Source organism: Pantherophis guttatus, chromosome 2 (genome assembly GCF_059756535.1).
Source record: "Pantherophis guttatus breed Tessera chromosome 2, ASM5975653v1, whole genome shotgun sequence".
NCBI lineage: Eukaryota > Metazoa > Chordata > Lepidosauria > Squamata > Colubridae > Pantherophis > Pantherophis guttatus.
The window spans coordinates 101,988,994-102,015,746 of NC_142064.1; the positions used below are offsets into that span (position 1 = coordinate 101,988,994).

The window sequence follows — 26,753 nt, forward strand, 5'->3', positions numbered from 1 at the left end:
CTACTAATCAAAGAAAGAAGCAAGGTAGAACTAAGGAGAAATTTCCTAACAGTTAGAACAATTAATCACTGCAACAACTTGCCTCCAGAAGTTGTGAATGCTCCAACACTGGATGTTTTAAAAAAGATATTGGACAACAATTTGTCTGAAATGGTATAGGGTTTCCTGCCTGAGCAGGGAGTTGGACTAGAAGACCTCCAAGGTCCCTCTCAACTTTGTTATTCTGTTACTAGCTTGCCATGTATTACAGTAGGAAGAAAAATAGTTGGGCCTTATCAGACTCTAGGAGAAGATTGAGAGAAGTACTTAAGAAATAGAATTTAGGATGCTTTTCCTCTTCACTAGAAGCTTTCACAAAACTGTTTTGGTTTGAATTTTCCTGGGGTGCAAAAAGCAGATTACAATAGATCCTTATGCCATGCCATGTGATTGAATTCAGTCTTTCAGTGTTGTATTGATCCAGTGTTATAACACAATAGTTTTTCTTCTCCATTACCTACTCATTTGTGTGGGTGGATGAGTTGGAATGGTTTCTGTGAGGGCAGGAGAATAGACAGGAAAAAGGTATCTTCTTGTGTTTTTTTTACATTTTTCCTTTTTCTTCTTTTTACAGTACAACTGGTTCTATAAACTCTAACTGGCCAAGGAACTTGGGGAAATGAAAACGTTTCCTGCAGTTGTTGATTGGGTATCTATGGATTCCAAACCAGAGGACAAGGTTTGGTGGATAGCCAGCCCAAGTGCCTGGCAGAAAAGCAAAGGAAGTTGGTCATGTGTGGTCATTCGGGAGCTCTCTGATCAACGGCTCAGTGGTGCCTTGTAAAAGTCAAGACTTTCATCCTGCTTCCAAGTGAACTCTTCCAACCCTGTCCCCCAAGAACCCTTTGTTAAATTTTAATTCATCTTGGAGAGGCAACGTCAAATGTGATTACCGATAAAAGTTAATTTTTGAAGATAGAGAAAGTAAAGCAACAACAGAAGAAAAGATGGCAACAGGGAAAAAATCTTTATCCTTTATTTACTTAGTTTTCTTAAGATGCACTGTTAATTGATGCATATTTGGTGGCAGCTTAATTTTTTTTAAAGGAAATTGCAGCAGTCATCTGAATGATAAAACAAATAGCACAAATATATAACACGCCCAAAAACTATTATCCAAGCCTACAGTAAATCAGCAATTATACAGATCAGCAATTTAATACATGGAACATCAAGGTACCTTATATTTTCCCCCCCAAAAAAAACATGCGGGGCAGACATAAGTTAATATCCTTATGTAGAAGCTGTTCAGTAATAGTGGGCTTTCCTTTTAAGAAAATATAGGAATCCTACAGCTCACTGAAGATGCTAACTTTCCTTGAAAACAAAGCAGTGTCTTCACAGCAAATAAGAGCAATTCAGTTTTGTGTTGTCATGGCCTAGTTTTTGCTCTGTACAAATAATTTTTTCTGGAATAAATATATTTTTCTTTAAAAAAGAGAAAATAATCAAAAGAAAAAAGAGATGGATCAGAACCATGTCAGAGAAACATATGGATCAGAACACTGTACAGTAATAAAAAAGTAGGTGAAAAGAACAACAAGGAGTGAAGAAAGACATTGTATGCACCTCATGGCAATAGCTAGACTTTTTTTCTGCATCCCTCTCCTGTTTAGGAGATAGCCACGGAAGTAATCATTGGGTTCTCTCTTCTGTGTGGATTCATATCCCAGGAAGGAGGCTGCAGAATGAATCGTGGAGGTGACAGCAGCTCCATGGAGGAACTATCCAAAGCTACACTGCACATTAACTCACTTTGGTGGCTGGCTTGTGGGCTTCTTGCGCTGTTAGCCAACTCCTGGATAATCTTGAGCATCACAGCGAAGCAACAGAAGCACAAGCCCCTGGAGCTCCTGCTCTGCTTTCTGGCAGGGACACACATCCTCATGGCTGCTGTGCCACTTACAACTTATGCAGTGGTGCAGCTGCGACGTGAATCTTCTGACTATGACTGGAACGAAAGCATTTGTAAGGTCTTTGTCTCTACCTATTATACATTGGCCTTGGCCACATGCTTCACCGTGGCTTCTTTATCTTATCACCGTATGTGGATGGTAAGATGGCCAGTCAACTATCGGCTGAGCAATGCCAAGAAGCAGGCTCTGCATGCTGTGATGGGCATCTGGATGGTCTCCTTCATTCTTTCTACCTTGCCATCCATTGGCTGGCATAACAATGGAGAGCGTTATTATGCCAGTGGCTGCCAGTTTATTGTCAGTAAGATCGGCTTAGGCTTTGGTGTGTGCTTCAGCTTGCTTCTTCTCGGAGGCATAGTCATGGGCTTGGTGTGTGTGGGTATAACTTTCTACCAGACGTTATGGGCACACCAAAGGCATCATAGATGCCATCACCAAAGAACAGAAGATGCCTCTTCTTGTCCTTCTTCAGTTCACAACACTTTCAATGTGCCAGCCATTGTAGTAGAGGATGTCAGAGGCAAAAGAAGATCATCACTGGATGGATCTGAATCTGCTAAGACTTCCATGCAGATGACCAATCTCATCAGCGCCATTGTTTTTCTGTATGACACGCTGACTGGTGTACCCATTTTGGTAAGAAATATCCCTTCCTATTTTTGACCTGTTGTTTTGGAGGGTCTCTAGAAGGCAAAAATCCAGTTATGAATCCTTAATTTCTGTTAGGACTGACACAACCGAAATCACTTTAACAAAGCAGTTTCCCCCACTTTGCATGTACAAAGACATTTCCTGAAATAAAGACATTTAACATTCTGAAATAGAATGATAACGAGATTTTTTGAGTATGTTTCAAATCTAAGTCATTTTTCATTATCTCTTTAAAATTATCCATTCCTGGCAAAAATTGTATACCTCTCAGAGCCCCTGTATGAGGGAGATGGACGGTTAAGAAGATAGATAGATAGATAGATAGATAGATAGATAGATAGATAGATAGATAGATAGACAGACAGACAGACAGACAGACAGATAGATTGATTCATTTATAGTGTTCAGGGACTGTGTATATCAGTCATAAATTATGTCCTTAGGTCCAGTTCCTAAACATGCACTACACTAATACCAAACACCTTAATAGTATTTCAAAAGGAACCTATAATTATATACCAAGTAGGGCAGGCGGGGGATGGTGGACAATTACGTAATACATGGACGGCTTTGAGGAGTATGCCAGAAGTAACATTGCAAATTAATAAAATAGTTAATATTACATTTTTGGTACATTTTTCTGTCTTGTTAAAAATTGTAATTGGTGGCCATCTCTGGAGAGATCTGGGGATTTCACTCAAAGCTTTGGGGGCTCTTGGACCACATGTGGTACTTAGGTGCCTTGTCCATGGAAGACAGGTCATCCGGCATCAAGGTTGGATGCTCTAATCAAAATTGTGTTCTGGGTGTAGTAATTTATTTTTCATTATAAAAGTAAATAGATGTCATGGGTGGATAAAAAGGAAATACAGATATTTTGGGACACTTTGGGGGGGGAAGTGCTTAATCTGTTTTAATGTCTTTAACACCATTCTGATCTCCTCTCAGCAGTGCTGTAGAGTATATCTTAATTAATTAATGGGAAGCACTGATAATCCACTGTATGTATATGCCTTTTGAGATATATAGTCTTATTGCAAGTTTGATGGTTTCATTCATGCTGGACAAAAATGTTTGAATCTTGGGGGCTATTTATTTCTATACATATGTCTAAGAAACCAGGGCTAGATAAAAGTCCATATTTATTGGTAGACCACCTGATTGACATGTGCTAGATCAGCAATTATTTAACAATAAAAATAATGAAATTCCTCTATTCTAAATCCTAATGCTAATGTGAAACAAATCTGAGCAGGTGGCAGCACTCAGCCAACCTTGACAGATGGCAGAAGATAAATATTTGGCCAGAGGTAGTGCCTGGTGATGCCAGGATTGTTGGTTAGACAGCGAAGTAAAAGAAAACCTAGAAGAAAACTATAGAAATTCACTTCTGTTATATTGCTAAAAAGACTGCATGGATGTAGTATCATTTGCTTTAAGATGCTTTAAGGTGTGGCTGAATTCTAAATTAAATGTTTTAATAAGTGCTTTGTCATTTTATTTTTTGAACTTTTTTTTTGAATTTTTTTTAAATGCATGGGTTGTTTTTTACATGTATTTCTCACTCATAGTAGAAAATCCCTGCATTTATCTCCAAATATTCCTTGTCATTTTTTCAGAAATTCCAGATAGTCAAAAGATAGAGCAAAGATAACCCTTTACAGCTGGGGGGGGGGTTCCCCACAATTTCAAGACAAACCTGAACTGTGTTTTTTTTTATGCCATGGTTTTACAGATCACTTTTAAGAGAACACAGCACAGAATTCCTTTACCACCCTTTAAGAGGGTGGTAAGAATAAAAAATATTGCAATTGTCAATTTCAATTTATTTCTTGAATTTTCATTCACAATTCACATTTACTGAATTTTTTTTCTCATCCAGCCTAACAGAGTTGCCAATAATTAAAGAAAAATGCCAGCAAACTTGACAGGAAACATTACTAAATGGATCTACTGTTAATTGGAATTTTGGAATAATATAAAATGTTTTTTTAAAATATCAATAGTATTTTTTAGGGTATAGATATCCATGGAGGTTATTTTTAGCATTGATCCGTAGAGGTCACAAGTATTATCTGGTGCTTGTAACATCTGTGCAATCATGTGCCATACATCATTTGAGAGAATTATACATAATTGTTTAATTTTTGCAACAACCAATACATTGCTATTTAAAAGCTATGGGGAAAACAGTATTTTCTCCATAGAGATAATTATTAAATCCAGCAGAATAAATGAAAACTGCAGACTTCTTTTGTAAAGAAAGAATGCAGAAAAAGTAACCAGAGTAACTGAGTATGACCAGAGTAACTGAGCTATTAGACTTTTCTGTAAGGCAATTACCGTATTTTTTGGAGTATAAGATGCACTTTTTTACCCCCAAAAAGAGGGTGAAAATCTGGGTGCGTCTTATAGTCTGAATGTAGCCCTGCCCAGTCTCTGAAATGGAGGTTTCAGAGGCTGAAAAAAGCTCTGAAACCTCCCTTTGAGAGGCTGAAAAAGCAAGTGCAGAGCTCACAACCAACGAACCTGTTGCTAAAGTTCACCTCTGGGAAGAACTGTTTGTGGGTATTCCGGGAGACCGATCCACCTCCAATCAATTTTTTTCTTATTTTCCTCCCCAAAAACTAAGATGCAACTTATACTCCGGTGGTGTCTTATACTCCGGTGCATCTTATAGTCCAAAAAAATCGGTATCCTGCCCTTTGCTGATGTCACTTGATCAGCTCTTGCTGTTTACTTGATGATAGCAGTAATTAGCATCATTTTCTTTTAAAAAATAATAATAATGCTGTAATGTGTTATAAGACAATAGCCAGCACATACTGAAATTATTTTCCAGACATACAATTTCAGCTTCTGCATATAGTGAACTAGCCATTAGGAAGCTGTTTGCCAAAAAGTATTTGTGAGCGTTTCCCTTCCCTTGTAATGCTGGAGTAGAAAGCAGACAATGATTTTAAAAGTGTGTTGAGGTGGTTGCATTTCCCACAATACCTGTTTATGTTTAGCTGTGTTTTCACCGATTCGACTGCTTGGTTTTTTGAGAATGTTCCATTTGCAAAGCCTATCAGTTCTCTGAATGTTAAAAGAACACGAGTATCATTCCTGTTTTAGTGGTCTGAGAAATTTTCTGATAGTCTCTGGAGTGTTCTGTCATGAACAGGGAGCCAACTGTGGAATTTTACCCACACCAACTCTTATCTCTCCTTGTTTTAGGTGGTCAGCTTCTTCAGCCTACGCTATGACACTGCTCCCACTTGGATGGTGCTGGCAGTGCTCTGGTGCTCCATGGTGCAGACGCTGCTACTCCCATCATTCATCTGGTCTTGTGAACGTTACCGGGCAGATGTCCGGACTGTCTGGGAACAATGTGTAGCAATAATGTCAGAAGATGATGGGGAAGACGGTGAGCAACCTACCCACTTCAGTCTTTGTATGATATATTGAGGAAGCTTCATACTGTGGAGGGGGGGGGAATAATCACAAGCTTCAAAGGTGTGAAGTGTGAGATCAGCAACCAGAATTAGGTATCCTGTCAGGAGATTCATCAGAGGAGCAGCTATCTTTTTATCTGTTGCAAATTTGCATATTTTAGATGGCGTTTATGTGTCTGTCTTCTCACAGAGTGCCACCTTAAATAATTCCTAAAATTACAATGTGTTCCACAGAGGAAAATAAAATAGTTCCTTACTTTACCTTAGTTTTAAGGATGAGGGCTACGTTAACATGTTATTAACAGTTTGCAAGTTATTAGAAGCTTTATACTTGCCCCCTTCAATATGCACAATCGATTTCATATCCAATCCTGTCATTTCCATATCCAGGACAGGGAAAAGAAGGCAATAGGTCTAGAGAGTAAATCCTTATTCCTAGAAGCCTGGAGGCCAGTCCGTTTCTGCAATTATAAGCAGTCAGGTACCAAGATGGAATTTAAAAGACAGCGTTGCCATTTGTGGCATTCTCAATGTTAAAATATATGACAACATGTTACTGAAATCAAATTGTAGAAAATCAATTGATCAGATGACATCAACTAATATTCAGGTAAAATATCTGAAAGATCAAACTTACACAGGTGCTTTTTTTAGTAACTAACATTAGAGTCCTAATCTAGAACGTGATTCTAGTCACATTCAAGGCATAACCCTTATTTCATTTTTCCCTAGCACATACCCTGTAGGTAGTTGTATACTGAGTCAACTATCTTAAGAGCAACTATCTTGCTCTTAACTGCATATATTAGTTACAGTATATGCTCTTAAACAACTACTAGATTACTACAAATCCGGAGAAAGAAATGCTATCTCTGCATTTCTGCTGTTCTTAATAGATCAATACCAGATTAGAACACTGTAGGCCTATGCCTCTGTCTGAAGCTTCATCCCATGATCTTTCCCCAAATTGCTGAGCTGCATGTGCTGATTAAAGGTTAGGAATGATGCTGACCCTATAAGCATCTTCGACAACCAGCTCTTAATCTGGATTTGGACATCCAGTAAAATTATAGAATAGATTGCAACATTAGTCCTAGTAGTAAAATAAATTCACATTTGCACCAAATGAGACAATTGCCTCCAATTGTTCTACCCAAGAATAGTCATTTAAGCAGGAAATCAAGGAACTGAACATAATCCAGCTTGTTTATTGCTTAGGTTTCTCAGCAACCTCTCTTGCATACATAGCATACCTTTTAACAGCACTAAAAAGAGTTTGGAATATATCATGGACTATTTATTGCAAGCTATTAACAAAAGCAGGTCTGTACTGTGAAGTGTAGGACTAGTACAGCACAATACAGACTTAGAACCCTAGGTGGGTAAAATATTTTTTAGAAATCAACAACATAGCCTTGATGATTTTTTTAAAAAATTTTTTTTACTAAGTTATAAAATATTATATAATACAAAATACAAAAGTAAATAAAAGAGCATTGAGGTGGGAGGGGAAAGAGAAGTGAGCCACAATGACTTTCAAATGATACCCTGCCATGCCAATGTGCAGATGTGCTTTCTCTGTGCTGAGGACGGAGATGTGAAGGGGAGACCTTTGAGTCTGAAAGGGGTTTTTAGCTCTCCTGTTCTCCTGTATAGATGGCCCTGGTGATGATTATGGAGATGGGAGGATCTGCAAGGTGCGATTCAATGCCAATGGTGCTACAGCCATGAAGCAGGATCCTAGGGATGTTAAGCTGCTGCCGGTGCACCATATGCTGTTGCCCCACGACAGGGTACATTATTTGCAGGTAAGCTGCCTGCTCTGAGTGATAATTGGTTACAACTACCATATGAATAAAGAGCCAGCGTTGTTAGTAAAAATACTGACCTGCAGATTCTAGTCCACCTGCAATTATGGAAGTCACTGGGTGACTTTGGAACAGGCAGTCTCAGCCCAGTCTACTTGACGGTTGCTATTGTGGGGCAAAGTAGGAAGAGGGATTGCTTTGCACGCCACCATGAGCGCATAAACAAACAGGATAGAATAGCAATAGCAAAAGCACTTATATGCCACTTCACAGTGTTTTACCTCTCTAAGCGGTTTACAGAGTCAGCATATTGCCCCCAACAAACTGGGTTCTCATTTTACTGACCTCAGAAGGATGGAAGTCTGAGTCAACTTTCAGCCGCTCAGAATTGAACTCCTGGAGTGAACAGTGAGTTAGCCTCAGTACTGCATTCTAACCACTGTGCCACCACAGCTCTATTGTGTATTGTGTATCAGAAACCTGATGCACAAAAAAATAAATTACACTTCTAAATATATGCACATGGTCTTCTATTAGACTGAGTCAGTCCATGTATAACAGGCCAGTATAGCCTAACCATGTTCTCTTAGATTCAAAGTACTGTATTGCAACAACTCACTATCCTTTGTATTTGGGGAAAAGTTTATCTCCCGTTCTTTATAATACGGTAAGCTAATATGGTAAATTGGATTGAGAGACTGGCCCAAAGACATTTAATAGATGTTATGGCTAATTAGATTTGAACTGAATCTTCTTTTCTAAGTAGAATTTCAAAACACACGGCATCGATCTTGAACTCTAAAACTGGATTCTGCTTTTGATTCTATAATTTACTGGAGGCTTTTTAGGAAGACAATGGATAACCATTTGTATGGAAAGGTATAGGTTCTCCTGCTTGAGCAGGAGGTTGGACTGGATGACCTCCAAGGTCCCTTCCAACTCTTATTTTGTAATTTACTTCATAATTAGAGACTTGCTAAAAACTAAATGGGTTTTTATTATTTCTGAGAATACCGAGGCATTTAAACTTATTAGTTTGATGAATGTACATAGTTGACCTGTTTTCTAAGCTAGTTGCTTTTATAAGGGGGCATTAGTAACTAACCAAAGAGTATTCCCAGTTTGATGCCAAACTGCTATGTGATAATTATGGGTGTATTTTCACAATCATCTGGAGAAAGACATTTAAATATAGAGCTTTTTTAAAAATTCGTACTGTGTAATCCACACACCCTCCCATCTGTTTCTACATCTCTTGTAGGAATATGGCACAATTTTCCTCCAAGCAGCTGAGCTATATGCAATAATTCATGTTTGTGTGTTTAGGGAACATCATGGGAAAAAAACAATTGGGAGGTTGATGTAGCACTGCAGGGAAATATGGTAGAAGCTTTATCCGCTCTACTTAAAAATGTAGAACTGAGTTGAACTGGGGAGCTACTCCTCTAATTATTGAACATATTGGAAGATTAACATTCCAGAGTAATGTGGATATGGTAGCTATTCCAGCTTTCCTTTTATAATTGAATTTTATGCCCAGAAAAGGGGTATCTGAGAAAACACCGAAGGACCCCCATCTGGATTTTTCTAAAATTCCTTGAAACTACAAATTGCAAAATGAAGCCCTTGAATAAAACCACCATTAGAGAATGGTGGTTCAACAAGGTACTTTCCCCCATTTCCCCAAATACTTAGTATAAGAAAGCATGTATAGGAGGAGGGGGGAGAGAGAACCAGGATGGGAATTACATTTTTTGTAAAACAGCATTATGAGCAGAGGGTGCTATTTGTTATACTCACATAAAGAACAATTAGGAAATTCAAATAACCAAACACTTCAAAGCAAATATATCTGACAGGTGCCTTCTCTGATCTTCTCCATCTTGAGATGGTTTTTGCATGGTGAGAAAAGAGAAAAGAGAGTTAGCAGTCTAACTGCATTGAAAAAAGTAAATATCTTTGCATCAGGCATTCTAGCCAATTAGTGGGGAGGCATTGGAGTGATTAACAAATTCTTGAGAATCTTTTCAGTTTCATACTATTAACATCTGATTAAAGAAAATTCAAACTTTATTACTTTAAATACTTTACCATGGATCCCTTATGACATCTGCCTGTGAACCATCTGGGACTTGTTATATAAAGAGAAGAGAGGAATATGCTAGGTAGTTCAGATTTCTTTCTTTCATTTAGACTCCTAAAATGTTTAAGCTATTGGACATTTTTATCAATGGAGAGCAATCTATATTCTTCAGCTGTTGTTTCTCCACTGACTTTCCTTTCAGGTTCCTATCTCCCGGAGGATGTCTCATGATGAAACCAATATCTTTTCCTCCCATCGTTCAACTCCTTCCTTCCTTCACAAGTGGTCCTCATCTGATGACATTCGGGTGGCTGTTCCACACAAACATGGAGGACCCTCCAGTTTTCTGCCTCCAGAGTTCCGAAGCTACCATCCCCGTCGACGTTCCCCTGAGGATGAGTTCACTACACTTCGGCAGTTTCTAGAAGCTGGAATGGCTCGGGGACCTGGACCTGGCTCCAGTGCTTGCTTCTTCCGTGATGAGATTACGACCTTTATTGATGAAACACCGGTGCCCTCCCCTCACAGCACCCCACGCCACTCACGCCTCCCATTCACAGTACAGCGTGAGAGGCACCATTCCCTAAACGGTGCAGAACTAGAAGGCCCTGATAGGAATCAACAATGTTCATTGACTGATGGTGAAAGTCTATACCTCTGTGCTGGAGAACAGGGGCCTGGCAAATGGACCATGGCAACTCATGGGGCACAATCCTTGCAGGAAGTCAGCCTATACAATGGTACCAAAGGCAATAGCTCTGCTGTGGATTTTTAAGGAAATCCCAGAACTCAAAAATTTAGGCTCCCATGTTTTTTCTTGATACTCCAAGAGGACGGGAGTTATGCCATAAGGGAACCTGATATGGAGGGGAGAATAGTAGTGAGAGGGTAGAAAAATGTCACGGCTGGAGAGCACAATGGCATCCTGCTCTCAGTGGACAACTTGAATTCAGATCACCCTAGATAACTGAGGGCACTCTTTATCTTTGGCAGCGTTGTTAACACTATCCATTTCGCAACTTTCTTAGCTCCACTCATGAGAGAAAAAAAATTGGGTGTGGTGAGAAGGAATATATATATATATATATATATGGAAGGTATATTCCATATATATATATATATGGAATGTCACGTGTCTGGTTTTTGTTTTAGTGTTAATTAATCATGTTTTTGTGCTATTAAAGTGATTCAGGCTACAAACAGATATGTACTTAGCTGGAAATTAGTGCCCCTAAAAACTACAGGACACACCACAAAGGTATATAAGAGAGTGCTGTCATCAAGTGCTTAGTAAGTCTTAGCAGGAGAAACTGAGAAGAATCACCCTCAGCTAACCTTACCTACCAATGAAGTGCATTAAATGTGAAAAGAGGAATCACTTGCAGTGATCATGAAAGTGTTTATCATGCATTCCAATGTTGATTGATTGATTATGGGCTATCAAGTCATTGTTGACTTCTAGAGACCAGTAGCTCACACGTAATACTACAACAGTTCTTACAGTGGGTCTCTTGGAAAGCATTATCATCCATACATTACAGATGAGAAGGGCTAATGGGAGACATAAAAATGTTCAAGAATGAAATGGACAGTCACCATCAACAGAGACTGATGAAAGAAGGATTTCATTAGATCTTTGAAAGCTATCTTTTATCATTATTCTATCACAGATGCAAACATGAGCAAAGCTAGTGCCAAAAATTGGAAGAAAGATACTACAAACAGCTGAACTTGTCTGGGTTCATATATTCAGAGTTTATTTTTATGCCAGATCTATCCCCAGAGGGTAGTAGTTAATTCAGGGGAAAGGGAAGAAGGGATTTGTCTAGTGTTGTATTCACAGTTGAAGTATTTCCAGATGATGCTTTTAGTGTGCAGTTAGAATTTTATGAAGGTGAAAATGTTATTTTCCATCAGTCAGTTTTCCATGTTTCCTACAACTATTTTTTACCAAAGAAAATGCATTAAGAAAGATGGAATAGTGGCATGGTGCCTTTTGACTGGTACTACTTAAGAGACAACCATTTGGGGACATTGAGTGTGGATATATCATGCCTTGTTCACTTACATTTTGTTGGTAATGGGGGAACATATATATGTGATCCACCTATGTTGTAGCAGATGGTAGCAACTATCTGATTTTGACTGATATCCCCCAAAAGCTAAACAGAGTTGGATCTAGTTAGTAATTAGATAGAAATTACCAGGAAGTGCTAGTAGTCTAGACCGGGAACTCATCAAACATCATAGAAGATAGCTTTTGTAAACCATTTGATTCTTATTCCTTCCTTTTACTTCTAATGATCTTGATCTTTAGTCCCTTCAAATAATCTTGTGGAACTTGATTTCATTTTTTTTTCTTTATCCCTTCTCACAAAGTTCTTTAAAGCTTTTACAAACCTCTTTTGTAAATCCATAGGAAAAATATCCAGGATTTCTCTTAATTAAAATGGATATACAAATAACAAATTACGACAATCAGTTGTTTTTTTGTATGTCCAGTGTAAGATCTTTTTCCATATCATTCTTGTAGCCTATCATCTTTAAACCCACTTTCAAATCAGTCTCAAACTTGTCAAGTAAAACCTTCCATCACATCTTATTAAACACGGTTTATAATGACACTCTTAAAATTAACTTCTGCATCCATTCTGCATCCATTCAAAAATAACTGTCAATGTGTCCAGTGTTAATTTTGTTTCATTCTGTAATTGTAAATTGAATTTGAGATTTCTCCTTTAATTGTAATTTTTAGTTCCCTCTAGTATCCAATTTTTAAAGTCTTACTTATCTTGAAAATTCAGTTTTGAAAAAAATAAAAAAAAGCATTTTCCTATGGGAAGGATTCTTTAGAATTAATTCCAAAACCGAATTTCATTTGTGCTTAGTCCACTTAGTTCATTTGTAACTTTCTAAAATTAAAGTTTTATTCACCTTTTGCTGGTTATTCCCCCTCCCCAATTTATGTAATTCTTGAACTTGTAGTTAAAACTTCTTTTGTGAAGGATTTTAGGAAGACTGATCTGATGTGTAAAATCTGTTTGATCCAAAGATCCCTAATAGCTAAAAAGCAATTAAACAGAAATTAAGCAATTTCTGAAAATGATTAGAAAGGTAGTATGTAATCTTAGTGTCCTTGCAAAGCTGCCAACTATGGCTTGAGCAAGGTGACTCTTTTCTTGTTTTCCAGAGCTCTCAACCCATCAGACATTCCTGTCTTGGTCTCCTTGAGGGGAGCAGATGTCTGGAGCACTTGTGGGTGATCTCAAGTTCACTCTTTGAAGAGGAAATATCAAAGAGCCAGTGTACTCACCACTCTACTGTGGTTGTTAGCTCCACTTTTTGCAGAGCTATCTTCAGACTGTCATTTCCTCGGAAGTCACAAATAGGCCTTTTTCTGAACAGATGCTAGCCAATCATCTCTCTTGTGTTTTCTTGGACTCAAAATAACCTAATCACTTCTTCTACATTATTTCATCTCAGCCATCAATTCATATCATCAGGGCCGGATTTAGATGAAAAGAGGCCCTAGGCTATTCCACTTATGAGGCCCTTTCACCTATAGTGAAAGTGTAATTTTAATTTTGCTAACAAGTTGAATGTAGGCCCCTCTTGATCTTGAGGCCCCCTCTTGATCTTGAGGCCCTAGGCTGAAGCCTAGTTAGCCTATAGGAAAATCCGGCCCTGCATATCATCTAGCATTAATACCTTTTCCTCAGGACTGCATTTATTTAGAAAGTTGCTAAGTTTTTCCCCAAACTAACCCCCGATTCTACCATTATCAATATTCATTAGAACACACTATCACCAACCTATGAATTCTTATTGTCATATGGACAACAAAGTAAATGATACTGGTTCATTTTTTCTTACATACATTTTATTTGCAATTCACAGTGAATTCTGTAATTGTTTTCATTAATTCCCCACAATCAAGCTACCTTCATTCAAATTTATTATATCCTTCCCCTTTCTCTTAAGTTTCACAGGCACATCATGTGTCTTTTTTCTTTTATCAATTTCATTCAACAATGCACTATCTGTATCATTTACACTACAAATCACAATATTTCATATGCCACAGTTGTCACTAGATAAACCCATAATTACTGATATCTACTACTATTGTGGCTTTCACATAAGCTTTCACATAACGGGTTACCAATAAAATAATGTGTTCCAGTCAGTTTAGCTCATTTAGGATAATATGCCACTAGTATAATCAAAGCCCAATTTTATTCCAATTTACACTATTCCAAAAACCTATTCCATGGATTTTTAAATGAAAGACTATCTTACAAGTCAGCAAACTGTTACAATTACTCACAGGTCACCAACTAAGAGATACTTAGTTTACCGATGGCCACTCAGAATGTGCTAAATACTGTACAGGGATATCAAAGTTTTGTTCACATTCTTAATAGTCCTGGAGAGTATTTAATTTGAAACACCTGCAACTGGTCTTAGGAGTTAGTGTGATATTTATTAAAAAAAGACGGAACTTCAACCACACTGTTGTAGTCACCATCTTGACTTTTTTTGACCATGTCACTTAGATATCTCCTACTTAATTTCTACTTAGTATTTTCCTTGATAGATCAGGAACAAATGTCTGCTTTCCTCCACCCACAACATGTAAAAAACTCAAATCTATTGACCTAGGTGCCTGTTTTTCACATGGTAATGAACTGACTCATATTTTTAACCTTATCTACCATGTTAACAATCTAGATACCTATGGGTAGTAAGAAAAAAACCCTCTGTTAATCCAGCTGTAATATATTGGGAGGCAACCATGCCTACTGATGAGAAATTCCCATTTAAAAAATGACCGCTAATAGACACCAGTCAAACTGAATCTTCTGACATATTCAGGGAAGATCTTAGTCCTTCTGCTAGAAGCCTCTCCTGCCCTCCATCTCTAAAGGGCAAAACTTACAAATGCATGAGATTTTCTTGTCCAAACCCAGAAATGCCAAACCTTATAGAAAACCTTATGTGTACCCTAAAAGCTCTAGTGATAGCTGTACAACCTTCTGCCCAAGGAAGATTTTAATGAGAATTTTGGAATACACAGAAGAAATTTAAGAGGAAGAACACTGGAATGTAATAAGTACACATATAGAATTGCAAATAAAATTCATAAAGTTAGTTTAAATGTGTTAGACTTGCATGAATAATTCAGGTTCCAGAATATATATAAAATGTATTACAGAGAAGATGAATAGAGAGCCACATCTGGGCTTCCTGTTGGATGGCAAGTTGTTAACATTGTTCTTTGGGTAAAGCACATGTCTTGCAGTGTAAAAGCCACCTTAGGAAGACATCAGTTAACTGTCTTGTACAGTCAAGTTATTCTAACTTCAGTGTTCCAACTGGTGAAACAAAAAATTATCTTTTAGTTAAACCAACTTTCCAAATTGTCTTATACATAAATGATAAAGCAGTTAAGTTTCACTGATTAAAGCATTAGATTGAACAATAATAAACTGGAGGTATATTTTGGGAAATAATAGCTGAGTCCTGCTCTATTTAAACTCCTAGCTGGGTTCAATTTATCTGGGAGCACCTCAGCCAAAAGTTAGGGATTTGTCAGAGAAAGCTGACCTCCTGCTATATGCAGCTCCAGTAAGAGTCGCCTTTTTGGTGAGAGGACCAACATCTCTTGGACTTTGGCCAATATGGCATTCTACATCATTATCTGTCATTCCAAAAGGAAAGTAGCCACATCCATTTATTCAGAATGGAAATTAAATAAATGGAAAGTGCACAACAGTGAGGAAAAAGAAGAAGCAAGGTCACATAAGGAAATACATTTCAGAAAATTCCTATAGGGAAGGCATCCTGAAGATGGTGAACATAATTGAAATTGTGCTGTTTTGAATAGTGGTGGTAATGTCTACTAAAGCAGGGTTTTTTCTGACAACCTCCTCAAAAAGGACATTTTACTGATCAGAAAACTGCAGAAAGGGGCAATCAAAATCATTAAAGAATTGAAAGAACTTTCCTATGAAAAAGATTAATGCTTTTTGACAGAGAAAAAACAAATAAAAGAGGACACACAAGAGAGGTATATAAAATAAAATGTACCGGTATGTAGCTCAGGACTGAACTGTGCTGTCCTTGGTATCTCTAAGCTTGACTGTTAGCTTGCAGTTGTTTCATTACCTGACTAGGTAACATCATCAGTGCAAGTGATTGTGGGGTTTGCTCTTTGTTTATATACAGTTCAACTTCCCTCCTTAATAGGTCCTCGATTATGCAATTGTGTTCTGCTTCATTGTTTGGTGTTAATCCCCACTTATTGGTGTATCTGGTTGCTGGAACATGTAGCAGACTTCTTACTCTTTCAAAATACTAGGTCTTGGGGTCATCCAATGAAGCTAAATGGTGCATGATTCAGAACTGATTAAAAGGAGCATTTCTTCACAAGGTGTATATTCATAGAATGACATTCGCGGAAAAAAGAGATGCAGAGATATTCATCAGAAGGTTCTTTTTTTAGAGTAAGTATTATGCAAAATGCAGAAAGAAATAAGAAATTAAAGGTAGCAATTCACAGAAAAGGAAATATGGCTACAACTTATTGTATTTACTTATATTTCATATTCTAAACTGCCCATCTCCCTCAGAAAGGGCCTCCTTCACACCAAACTGTTCATGTATCTTTCTTACTTTCCAACTCTGTCCAACCATGATTTTCTAGTCATTCCCCTTTTTCTTGATCTGTGCACTCTTCATTCAGATAACTATTTTGCAATTTAATCCTCTTCATTTTCTCTGGACAACTAATGCATATCAACCAGCCTCTCTTCTACAGGTCACTCATGCCTGTGCTCAGTCCACATTCATTCAGTACCCACTCATTCTCGACTGTAGTATCTGTGTCCAACAACAGTTGTGTGTACATATTAGGTGGCAGAATAAGGGCAACAGTACACTGGCTTGTAAGATAGCTTCTGCATAAGAAATCTTAGCTTGCATTGAACAACATGAAGTAAAACAGCTTGTTGAACTTGTGGCAATGTGGCATGATATCAGAAGGAAGACCAAGGTTGTTCCTCTATACAAAGGAGATGAGTGCAAAAACTACAGGTGGATTCATTTGTTACATGTACTTGGAATAGTGTTTGGCAGGCTTCTGACTGAAAGAATACAAAAAGAATCAGTGAGCAAAATTCAGGAGGTGCAGAATGATATTAGGCTGGGCAGGGAGTGAGCAACATACATAGGTCTGCTCTGTTATATAGTAGGAAGTGAGTGGGTTAAGAGAAATGTAAAAGTAAGTTGAGCAATAGCAGGACTGAGTTTTTAAGAAGTGTGCAAGTGGTAAAACAAAAAAGAGGTCAAATGCACATTACCGCAGTGGAATTTCCTGCAGGTTTTCTCCATGCATCCCTATTCAGCTTCCAGCCAGCCAGGGTCAACCTGGGTGCTGCCCCCTGCTGTGATACCATCGCCTCTAAAATAACTGATGGGCACCTTCCACAGCAGTCTCAGTTGAATCACCTGTTATATGCAAAGATGGGGGAGGGGGAATTAAGGCTCAAGCTCTTTTTTCACCTCTATAGCTGCTCATTCAAGGACCTTTCAGCTCACACGGGCAACAGCCAAAGCATCTGTAGCAAAATGCAAGTAATAAATCGTACCTACGTTTTATCTGCAAACAAAGGCGAACTTCCGTTTAAACACGGCATTTATGGAAATACAGTACTTCAAAGGCCGGAGCTTCTATTGTGTTCTGAGCGGGGAGATGGCTGCTGAAGCGCCCATCCAGTCCTCCCTCCCTTCGGAGAGATTCTCCTCTCTCGCCCAATGAATGACTCGAACTCAAGAGTTTCAGGGCTCTCCCGCTCCTTCGCCAACCGCTCCGCTTCAGGACTTTCCAGCCACGGGCGGCTCTGGAGTACCGTACCTTTCTTTCCTCCTCTGGGTCTCCGCCTTCTTCTTTCCTTCCAGCAGGCCCCCTTTCCATCCCAGCCAAGCAGAAGAGCGGAAAGCAGCCGAGGCATCTCTCTCTCTCTCTCTCTCTCTCTCCGCCCACCGCCTTCCTTCCAGCTACGTTTGCAGCTTTCCTTCTGGCGTTCATTCCCTCGAATCCCGCTTCCCGGCGTCGGCTCGGCCATGCTCCCCTTCTCTCTCCTCTTCCTCCTCCTCCTCGCTGGAAGCTGCGGCTGCTTCTCTTCAGGCTCGAGCCAGGTAGCCCCTTTCGACTTGCTCTACGCTGACGGGGTGCGGGCGTACTTCGCCCAGGACTGGCCTCGGGCCTCCGAGCTGCTCCAGCGCTCTCTCCACAGCTATTCGCAGCTGCAGGAGGCGCGCCGAAAGTGCCGAGGCGGATGCCAGAGGGAAGCCTTCTTTGGGAGTCAGTCGCCTTTCCACTCGTGGGAGACCACTTTCTTCGACCGGGTGCTGCAGCGAGCGGAATGCCTGGAGGAATGTCTGGGACGGAGGCTGGGCGGGCAGCCGTCCCGCTATCGGACCAGCCACGCCATCCAACAGGACTTCGAAGAGAGGGAGCCCTACAATTACTTGCAAATTGCCTTCTTCAAGGTGAGCGGCGGAGAGGGCGGGACCCTCTGTGTGCAAGAGCAGCTGCTGATGTGGCTGCCCGTCCTCGGCCCCCCTCTTCCACGCCCGCTAGAAGAACAGCGCAACAGTTACACCGCCCCCCACCCACCACCCACCCCGAGACCGTCCAACCCTCACCAAAGTATTAGCATACATTTAATACCTTCCTAAATTCCGGGAAGCTCTTAAATTCTCCTGCAGAGACTCTCATGGCTTTGAATTTCAACTAGTCCCTTATCCATCCAGTTTTTAATACATTCTTTGCATTAATATTGTATTTCTGTTCTTTTGAGACATTCTTAGAGAGATGGGTTAGGAGGGGCAGGTTTAAAGTTATCTGTTGGGTGCAAACTCTGTTGCAGACTCTTGAGAGATAGAGGGCAGGACATTAATCTCAGCGCTACCACCCAACTTTATTTTCACTGCATCTGTATTTTTGTTTTTTGTTTTCATTGAAACCAGTAGTCAGGTCATTGAGTTCCTTTGATAAAAGTTGAGCAAATTCCTGACATCAGATTTAAATTATTTTGTACTGCTGCCTTGCGTGAAATGTTGATCCATCTATTGATTTCAAATGTTGGGTTTGGGCCGCCTTATAAAAAGCACTGGTTGCGGGCCATTTCAGAAGGAAAGAACTACTCTCACAGCATCCTAATTCAGAGTTCTTGAGATGCATGATGTGGAATGAACAATAATTTGATAGCCAATGAATGAGCAATAAAATGTTGGTTTAGCATTGCTGTTGCTACTGATGTTACATTTATGCTGCTTTTTTTGTTTCATCTGTTTGAGATGACAAAATAGTTGGGTTTTGTAATCATGTTAATTTGTGAGAAAACACTATATTCCTCAATCAGCAAAATGTCTCAGGCTGACTTGCTGTTGGCATTCTCATTGGGGACCATGTTAGCAAAGCTGATCCTACAGGGTGAAAAGTTGGAGATCTTGAACTTCTTTTCACTTTGGTTTTACACATCATAACTCCATTTATTTATTTATTTTGTCTTGCCCTGGAAGCTTGTTAGACCACTTCCTTCCTTCCAGGGGTTGGTGAGGATCAGTTGGCATCCATCGCTATCTAAGACTGAGAGGTCTTTCAACAGTCAGTGTTGTTTTTCTTGACAAATTAAAAGGAAGAAAAATGACTTAAACACATAGAATGTAAAAATATGATTCTAAATTTAATGCTGCTTAGATTTTACCTGTTTCTATTGAAATACCTGATTTCCAGTCCTCAACTTGGTTTATTTGATTGTGGTTGTTGTTGTTATTGTTGTTGAGCTTTTTGTGGCTAGTTTATATTTTTCATCAGTAGCTGAGAAGACTCCTCTCCGTTTCTCAAGTTTGAGATGACTCCTTGTTCCTCTGTTTTCTTAGAGTTCTCCATCTAGTTTTTTTAAAAAAAGCATTTTTTCCACCCTAACTGGGAGGGGCTATGATGATTAGGCTTTCTAATTCTAATAAAATAAATAAAACTGCCTGCTATACATGTCAGTGTTAATCATGTGAATTCAACCCAGATGCCACATAGCTGTCAATGCACATGGGATGAGGTTTCCTGCGGATTGACTACACAGAATAAGGATTTTAAAAATCAAATGAGACGGTATATTATAGTGTGTGTGGGGGGGTGCGCACATGCATGTATATCTATGTGTCTGCTAATTACAATTAGCATGTGAATTATGATATAATTATGATATAATAAACATTATTTCACAGATACTTTAGTCAATAGTATTACCATCTGGGAGCAAATGGATCCAACCAGAGGGATTGCTGTATTCCTTTTTAACCTTCCTTCTCCCAGACTGAGATGATTCCCTTGTATTCTACATTCAATCAAAAAGGATTTTATTTTCTCTTTTCAACAGTTAAAAAAACTGGATGAAGCTGTCTCTTCAGCTCATACATTCTTCATAGCCAATCCACAGCACCTACAAATGCGTGAGGATATGGAGAAATACCAGCGCATGGCAGGGATAAAATCTGAAAGCTTTCGGGATCTGGAAGCTGAACCACATTGGGTGAGAGATTTTTGGAAAACTGGATGTTATAGAACAGATCAGAAGGACTGCTGTGTAGAGATTGGGAGTCACGATTCTAAAGGCCTAAGAGCAGTGATGGGATTCAAATAATTTAACAACCGGTTCTCTGCCCTAATGATTTCTTCCAACAACCAGTTTTCCAAACTGTTCAGAAAGTTAACAACCGGTTCTCCCGAAGTGGTGCAAATTGGCTGAATCCCACCACTGCCTAAGAGTATGTCGACTCTCATAGATAATTGTGCTGTTAGTCCTTGCTTTCTAAGGGTTAAGAAACCATTGTCCTCCTGTGTTTTCCTCATATATCTTCTGCAAGTTCTCAGAACAGAACTGCAGCATAAAACTTCCTCTGTAAATTAAAACAAGCAGAACAATAGAAACCAGCCTGCAAAATTAGGAAAATTTGCTGATGTTTAAATATGCTATATTGTTACTACCCGTACCTGTTTCTTTCCAGTTGGCTTCATTGTGGTCTCTTTTTAAATTTGACTTAATGTTCTTTAAACTATTATTATTATTATACTTCAGCAATAGCCCCAAGTGGAACAATTATTTAGCAGAAATCTAACAACTGTTTTTAAAAAAGCAAACTGCTTTTTTAGATTGAATGGTTATTGATCTCTAGAAGTGATATTTTTCTTTGTATCCAATTTTTCTTTTAAAAAAACTTTAAAAATGTGTTTTTAAATTATTGTTGTAGAGCAGGATTTAAATTATACAAATACTTGTAAGGCAAATCCAGAAATATTTTTTAACAATGATCTGAAAATTTTTGGAGATAATACGCTCTGCTGGATCACTGCAGTAGGCAAAACATCACAGGGTGCTCACTTGTTGTGAGTGTGAGGATGCTGCAAAGGTCATAAGTGCAAGTATCAGTTGTAAGTCATTTTTTTCAATGCTGTGGTAACTTTAAATGGTCGCTAAAGGATTGGTTGTATGTTGAGGACTACTTGTACTCTTGAGTACATAATTGTACTATTCTTTGGATTCAATAGTCACCTCCTGCACAATCCTTGGACTTTAACAAAGGTGGCTTGGTTCTCTGACTCTGCAGGTAGCTTATGAAGCTGGGATGCATCATTATGGTACGGATGACTACCAGCAGGCAGCAGCAAAACTGGAAGAATCGCTCAGAGAGGGGCTGCTGGCACTGGAGAATTGCAGAGCTCTTTGTGAAGGGCCCCGAGAAGATGAAGACGACAAGGAAGAGACACAACTAGGCCTCTATGAAAGCATTGCAGGTATCATCAAAGGTTTAGTAAAGTATGATGAATTGTGTGAGCTGGCAAGTACGTGAAAACCATAAGCCATTGTCTGAAAGAAACATCTTTTTTTAAAAGAGATTTGCAGATCTTCAAAGGAATATGTCACTTGGACAAAAGATTGAGCAAAATTATGCTTTTGAAGGTATTTTACAAAGCAGCATAGCATTTTGCTTCTGAGGCTTCCTTTTCAGGAATAACCAAAGAGAACTGAGTATTGGAACTACTGTACAAAGCTTCGAGGTGATGCAAGCTACTTCACTGAGGAAATCCTGTAGCCTGTTTATCTAAGTGAGGAAAATTATTTACTGCATAGCACAGCATACTTGAGCATGACATGGGAGATCAATGGAAAAGTTTTTTCCCCAAAATTAGGAGCGGTTAGGTGAGGTATAGCTCTTAATCAGTGACAGTTACTTTTTAGAAGAAATAGTTTGAATGGTATGATTAAATATTCAGGGTAAGGATGTTGTTGTGGACTTATTAAAACTGATTAGAAAAAGTGTCCCTGTAAAGAGAAACAACTGCCATTTTTTCATGTTCTCACAATAGGTATAATAGCTTTTGCCAAAAAAAAAAAAAATGGAGAGAGGGGAGAATCCTGAAATTTGGAATCAGATATGGGAGAAAATTAAGTTATTGGCTATTTAAAAAAAAAAAAACATTGAAAAATTGGGAAATTTCATTACTAGTCTCCTTCATCCTCCAAATGCTGCACTTCTGAACAATCGTACAAATTAGAAATTCTGTCAGTTTTAAAAGGGGCCAATGAGAAGGGAGGCATCTCAAATGAATATATGGCTCCAGGATTTTAAAAAGCATTTTGAGATGAGGAAATCAAATAATAGGTCTCAGAATAAAATGCAGTAAATTTTGGAGATTTTCTAATTTGTACCAATAACAATAATCAAAAAAGGTCTCCATTTTTTTTAGGGAAAATTAGGAGAGGGTTATTAGTCAATATCAGAGCCCAGCACAAAATCCTTTCATACAAAAATTCTGGTCTGACTGGATGAAAAACATGGTTGTAAATGCTACCACTGAAAAATGATACCCAGCTAACTGCTAACTAATTCAGGCACTGGATATGTTTCCATGGGGATCTTTTCAATCTCCAATCTCTGATCCACACTCTTTTTATCTTTTTCTATTTTGCATGACATGGAAGTCTTGACGCCTCCCTTGGCCCACTAAAATTGAAACCATTTTTTCCAATCTTTGCTCATCTAAGACTTTTTTTAAAATAATAATAAACAACATAGCATTCTGCACTTAACTTGTATAGCCAATCAGCACTGCACAAGTTGTCATACTGACACAAGCCAAAACAATGTAGATGGCCAACAAGAATTAGATTTTGAAATAAAATGTCACATTAAAACTACGTAAATTTAAATTTAACATGCATTGCTTGAATGGTGAAATAAGAAACACAGACAATGTAGGAATCTTAGCAATACTTGTTTCAGTGCTTCTGTAGTTGAAACGCCAAAGCCCCTTATGTTTCTCTCTGCTTTCCAGCTCATTATGTCCAGGTCTTGAAATGCAGGCAAGAGTGTGTCCTTGATATTGCCACCAAGCCAGGCAGGGTGTCTTCCACAGAAGATTTCATCCCATCTCATTTTGATTTATTGCAATTTGCCTATGACAGAGGTAAGCAGGAAATGAACAGCTGAGAAGTTCATGTAAGGGGTCAAGCTTTGCCAGAATGACAGACAGAAAAAACATGATGATGAAGAACATTTTCTTTCTTTTAGTTGGAAATCGGACTGTTGCTGCTGAATGTGCAGCTACCTTCCTGCTGTTCTATCCATCAGATGAAAAAATGCTGGAGAGGTTGAAAGAGTACCAAGCAGATCTGGGAAAAGAAATAGCTATTCCAGCCAGAGAGGTAACCAGCAGCATTTCTCTTATCTGAAATATTTCTCAGTTCTCAGTTTTGACAAATGAATAAGGTTTCAGTGATAGCATCATAGAGTCGGCAGGGGTCTTGGAGGTTCCACTAGAACAGAGGTGTCAAATGCAAGGCCCACGGGCCAGATCCTGCATGCGGTGTGCTTAGATCTGGCCTGGGGGGGCAGTCTGGAAATAGCAAAGGATTGGCCCACGGTGCCTCTGCTAGCAAAAATGGGGCAACCGCTTTTAGCCTTCGGAGTGGTCCAGGAGGCCTTTCAGGCCCAAAACGGACTCTCCAGAGTGGCCCAGGAGGCCTTCCAAGTTTCAGGCCCAAAATGGGGCCTCCAGAGTACTGCAGGAGGTCGTCCTTAACTCAGAAGGTTATAAAAGGGAGGAAAAATAAAATATTTTACCTTTCAGGCTTGCAGGATTCTGCTACTAGCCTATGTCAATAATTTATAGTTCTAGTCTTCCTATGGAATCAGTTTCTTGATCTGGTCTCTTTCTCATAAGGTGATCAAGTAGATGAAGTAGGTATTAAAAAAACAAAATCACAGAAATATTCGCCACCCTATTTTTATAAGTTTATGAAACCATGTCTGCAGAGGTGCAGTTCCATGTCACACCCACCATGGCCATGCCCACCTCACATCCAGCCCTCCAAGGTCAAACCCAATCCTGATGTGGCCCTCAATGAAATTGAGTTTGAACCCCTGCACTAGAAGATCCCTGACAGATGACTATCTAGCCTTTGTTTGAAGTTTTTTTTTTTATTGCAAAAGTTTTACAATTACATTTTCACCCCTTTTTTTCACCCCCCCCACCTCCCTCCCCAAACTTCCCGTCCTCCCTAGCCCTCCCTAACCTTCCCCCCAGGCTTCCCTATTATATACTCATAACTAATAATACTGATATATATACCTGAACCCATCCCTCCCCCTATATAATTTTCCCTCTTTATCTCTTTACATTAAAATATTTCTAATACATTGTTTTCAAATAAAAGCTATTTGGTACTTTCTAGTTTGGTATTTGTTCTGAACATATTCTATCCACCTTTTCCATTCCCATTCATAAGTCTCTTGTGAACAATCTTTTAAATATGCTGAAATCTTCGCCATCTCTGCAAAACTGGCCATCTTCAAAGTCCATTCCTCGATAGTAGGCAAAGCTTCATTCTTCCAATATTTACCTATCAACAATCTTGCTGCTGTTATCATATACAATATTAATTTTATTTCACCCCGTGTAAAACCCTTAACTATACCCAATAAAAACAATTGTGGAGAAAATTGAATTTTTTTCTTCAAAACATTCTGCATGACCCACCATATTTTTATCCAAAAAGCCTTAACTTTCCTACAGGTCCACCAAACATGATAATACGTAGCATCCAAACATTCACATCTCCAACATTTTGGCTGAACATTAGGATACATACATGACAACTTTTTAGGATCTAGATGCCATCTATAAAACATTTTATAAAAATTTTCCCTCAAATTCTGCGACTGTGTAAATTTAACATTCTGAACCCAAATTTTTTCCCATGTTTCCAACATCACTGGTTCTTCAAAATTTTGTGCCCACTTAATCATACAATCTTTAACTAATTCCGTTTCTGAATCCCTTTCTAGCAAAACATTGTAAAGCCTTTTAATATGCATTGGACCTTTCTCTCTTATATGTCTAACCAATTCTTCCTCATGCAACATAATACCAGTTTTTTGGTCCTCTTTCCATCTCAATTGTAATTGATTATATTGTAACCAGGTTAAATTAATCCCTTCGTCCAACAGTGTCTGCAATGTCTTCAACTGCCATCTGCCCGCATCTGTAAAAAGAACCTCTTTGTATAAAAACCCCCCGAGTGACATTATATTTGTATTCCACAAGGTATGACCAAGATCCAGCCATAGCGGTATTTTATAATCCCATTTGAGTCGGTGCTTCTTCCAAACTCTCATCAAAGAGTCTCTAAGTATATGACTTTTAAATACTTTATCAACTTTGTCATCATAAAATAGGTAAGCATGCCATCCAAATTCAAGATCAAAACTTTCTGCATTCAATATTCCAGCCTTTTTACTTCCAAACCAATCACTTGTTAAAGTTAAAGCTGCTGCATCATAATATAACTGTAGGTTTGGAAGTTTAAGGCCTCCTCTTTCTGGAACATCTTGCATAATTTTCAATTTCACTCTCGGCTTTTTCTCGTTCCAGACAAACTTATTAAGTCCAGTTTGCCAAACTTTCAGTTGTTTATCACTTTTAAGCACCGGAATCATTTGAAACAAAAACAGAAATCTTGGCAAAATGTTCATCTTAACTGCTGCTATTCTTCCAAGTAAAGACAGTTGCAGCTTTTTCCAAGTCTCCATGTCTTTCTGAACCTCTCGCCACAACACCTCATAGTTATTTTGAAACAATTTCATGTTTGATTCTGCAACCTGAACTCCAAGATATTTTACCTTAGGTACAATTTCAAAACCTGCCCTCCTTTCAAACTCATGTTTACGATCTTGTGTCATATTTTTGACTATCATTTTAGTCTTTTTTGAGTTCACTCTAAAACCTGAAACTCTACCATAGTCTTGTATAATGTCGTTCATCAAGATTATTGATTCCATTGGTTGTGATAGGGTAACCACCAGATCATCTGCAAATGCCTTTATTCTATAATCCTCTTGCCTTATCATTATGCCTTTCAAAATTTTTGAGTCCCGTATTATATTTAGCAAGACTTCCAATGTTAAAATAAATAAAAGTGGGGACAACAGACATCCCTGTCTTGTTCCTTTTTCAATTTTAAACTCTGTCGTCAAACTTCCATTAATAATAATCTGTGCTTTTTGCTCTTGATAAATTGCTGAGATCGCCTGTATAAATTGGTCCCCAAAGCCCATCTTTTTTAAAGTCTTTAGTAGAAAATTCCAATCCACTCTATCAAAGGCCTTCTCCGCATCCAAAAAAACCAGCACTGCAGAAATCTGTTTATTCTTATCAAGATATTCCAATAAGTCTATTACTTGCTTTACATTG

The 26,753-nt window shown here is 38.6% G+C and overlaps 2 protein-coding genes and 1 long non-coding RNA gene across 6 annotated transcripts in view; 2 read left to right on the top strand and 1 right to left on the bottom strand.

Annotated features, from left to right (window-relative positions):
* Window positions 1-999: 999 nt before the first annotated feature.
* LOC117661817 (uncharacterized) lies at window positions 1,000-17,724 on the bottom strand. Of its 3 annotated transcripts, XR_015732340.1 has the most exons (7): window positions 17,588-17,724; window positions 17,296-17,443; window positions 16,025-16,317; window positions 9,652-9,733; window positions 6,379-6,504; window positions 5,604-5,964; window positions 1,000-2,638 (listed from the first exon to the last, which is right to left on the bottom strand). It is a non-coding gene; the product is annotated as an uncharacterized LOC117661817 (long non-coding RNA). The 3 variants fall into 3 exon arrangements; XR_015732339.1 differs by lacking the exons at window positions 16,025-16,317; window positions 17,296-17,443; window positions 17,588-17,724 and having other exon boundaries at window positions 9,652-10,137; XR_015732341.1 differs by lacking the exons at window positions 16,025-16,317; window positions 17,296-17,443; window positions 17,588-17,724 and having other exon boundaries at window positions 5,604-5,968; window positions 9,652-10,137.
* GPR162 (G protein-coupled receptor 162) lies at window positions 1,728-11,312 on the top strand. The gene is made up of 4 exons (XM_034410983.3): window positions 1,728-2,591; window positions 5,826-6,015; window positions 7,700-7,851; window positions 10,137-11,312. The coding sequence occupies exons 1-4, from the start codon at window positions 1,728-1,730 to the stop codon at window positions 10,707-10,709; spliced, it is 1,779 nt and encodes a 592-aa protein (XP_034266874.1). The 3' UTR covers window positions 10,710-11,312.
* Window positions 17,725-17,922: 198 nt separating the features above from the next.
* The window catches only part of P3H3 (prolyl 3-hydroxylase 3), a 28,990-nt gene continuing 20,159 nt past the window's right edge, over window positions 17,923-26,753 (top strand). Inside the window, exons 1-5 of one of the 2 annotated variants that reach the window (XM_034410981.3) lie at window positions 17,923-18,487; window positions 20,380-20,532; window positions 21,608-21,794; window positions 23,337-23,468; window positions 23,573-23,706. In XM_034410981.3, coding sequence (XP_034266872.2) covers window positions 18,059-18,487; window positions 20,380-20,532; window positions 21,608-21,794; window positions 23,337-23,468; window positions 23,573-23,706 — 1,035 coding nt within the window. In that variant the 5' untranslated portion in view covers window positions 17,923-18,058. The remainder of the gene's footprint in view (window positions 18,488-20,379; window positions 20,533-21,607; window positions 21,795-23,336; window positions 23,469-23,572; window positions 23,707-26,753) is intronic. The other variant, XR_015732338.1, reaches the window with a different exon arrangement.

What these genes read in the sequence shown, in the direction of transcription:
- GPR162 (XM_034410983.3), top strand. Translation starts at nt 1,728, where the DNA reads ATGAATCGTGGAGGTGACAGCAGCTCCATGGAGGAACTATCCAAAGCT. An exon ending in TGACTGGTGTACCCATTTTG is followed by an intron (nt 2,592 to 5,825) that starts GTAAGAAATATC and finishes TCCTTGTTTTAG; the next exon opens with GTGGTCAGCTTCTTCAGCCT. An exon ending in ACAGGGTACATTATTTGCAG is followed by an intron (nt 7,852 to 10,136) that starts GTAAGCTGCCTG and finishes CTTTCCTTTCAG; the next exon opens with GTTCCTATCTCCCGGAGGAT.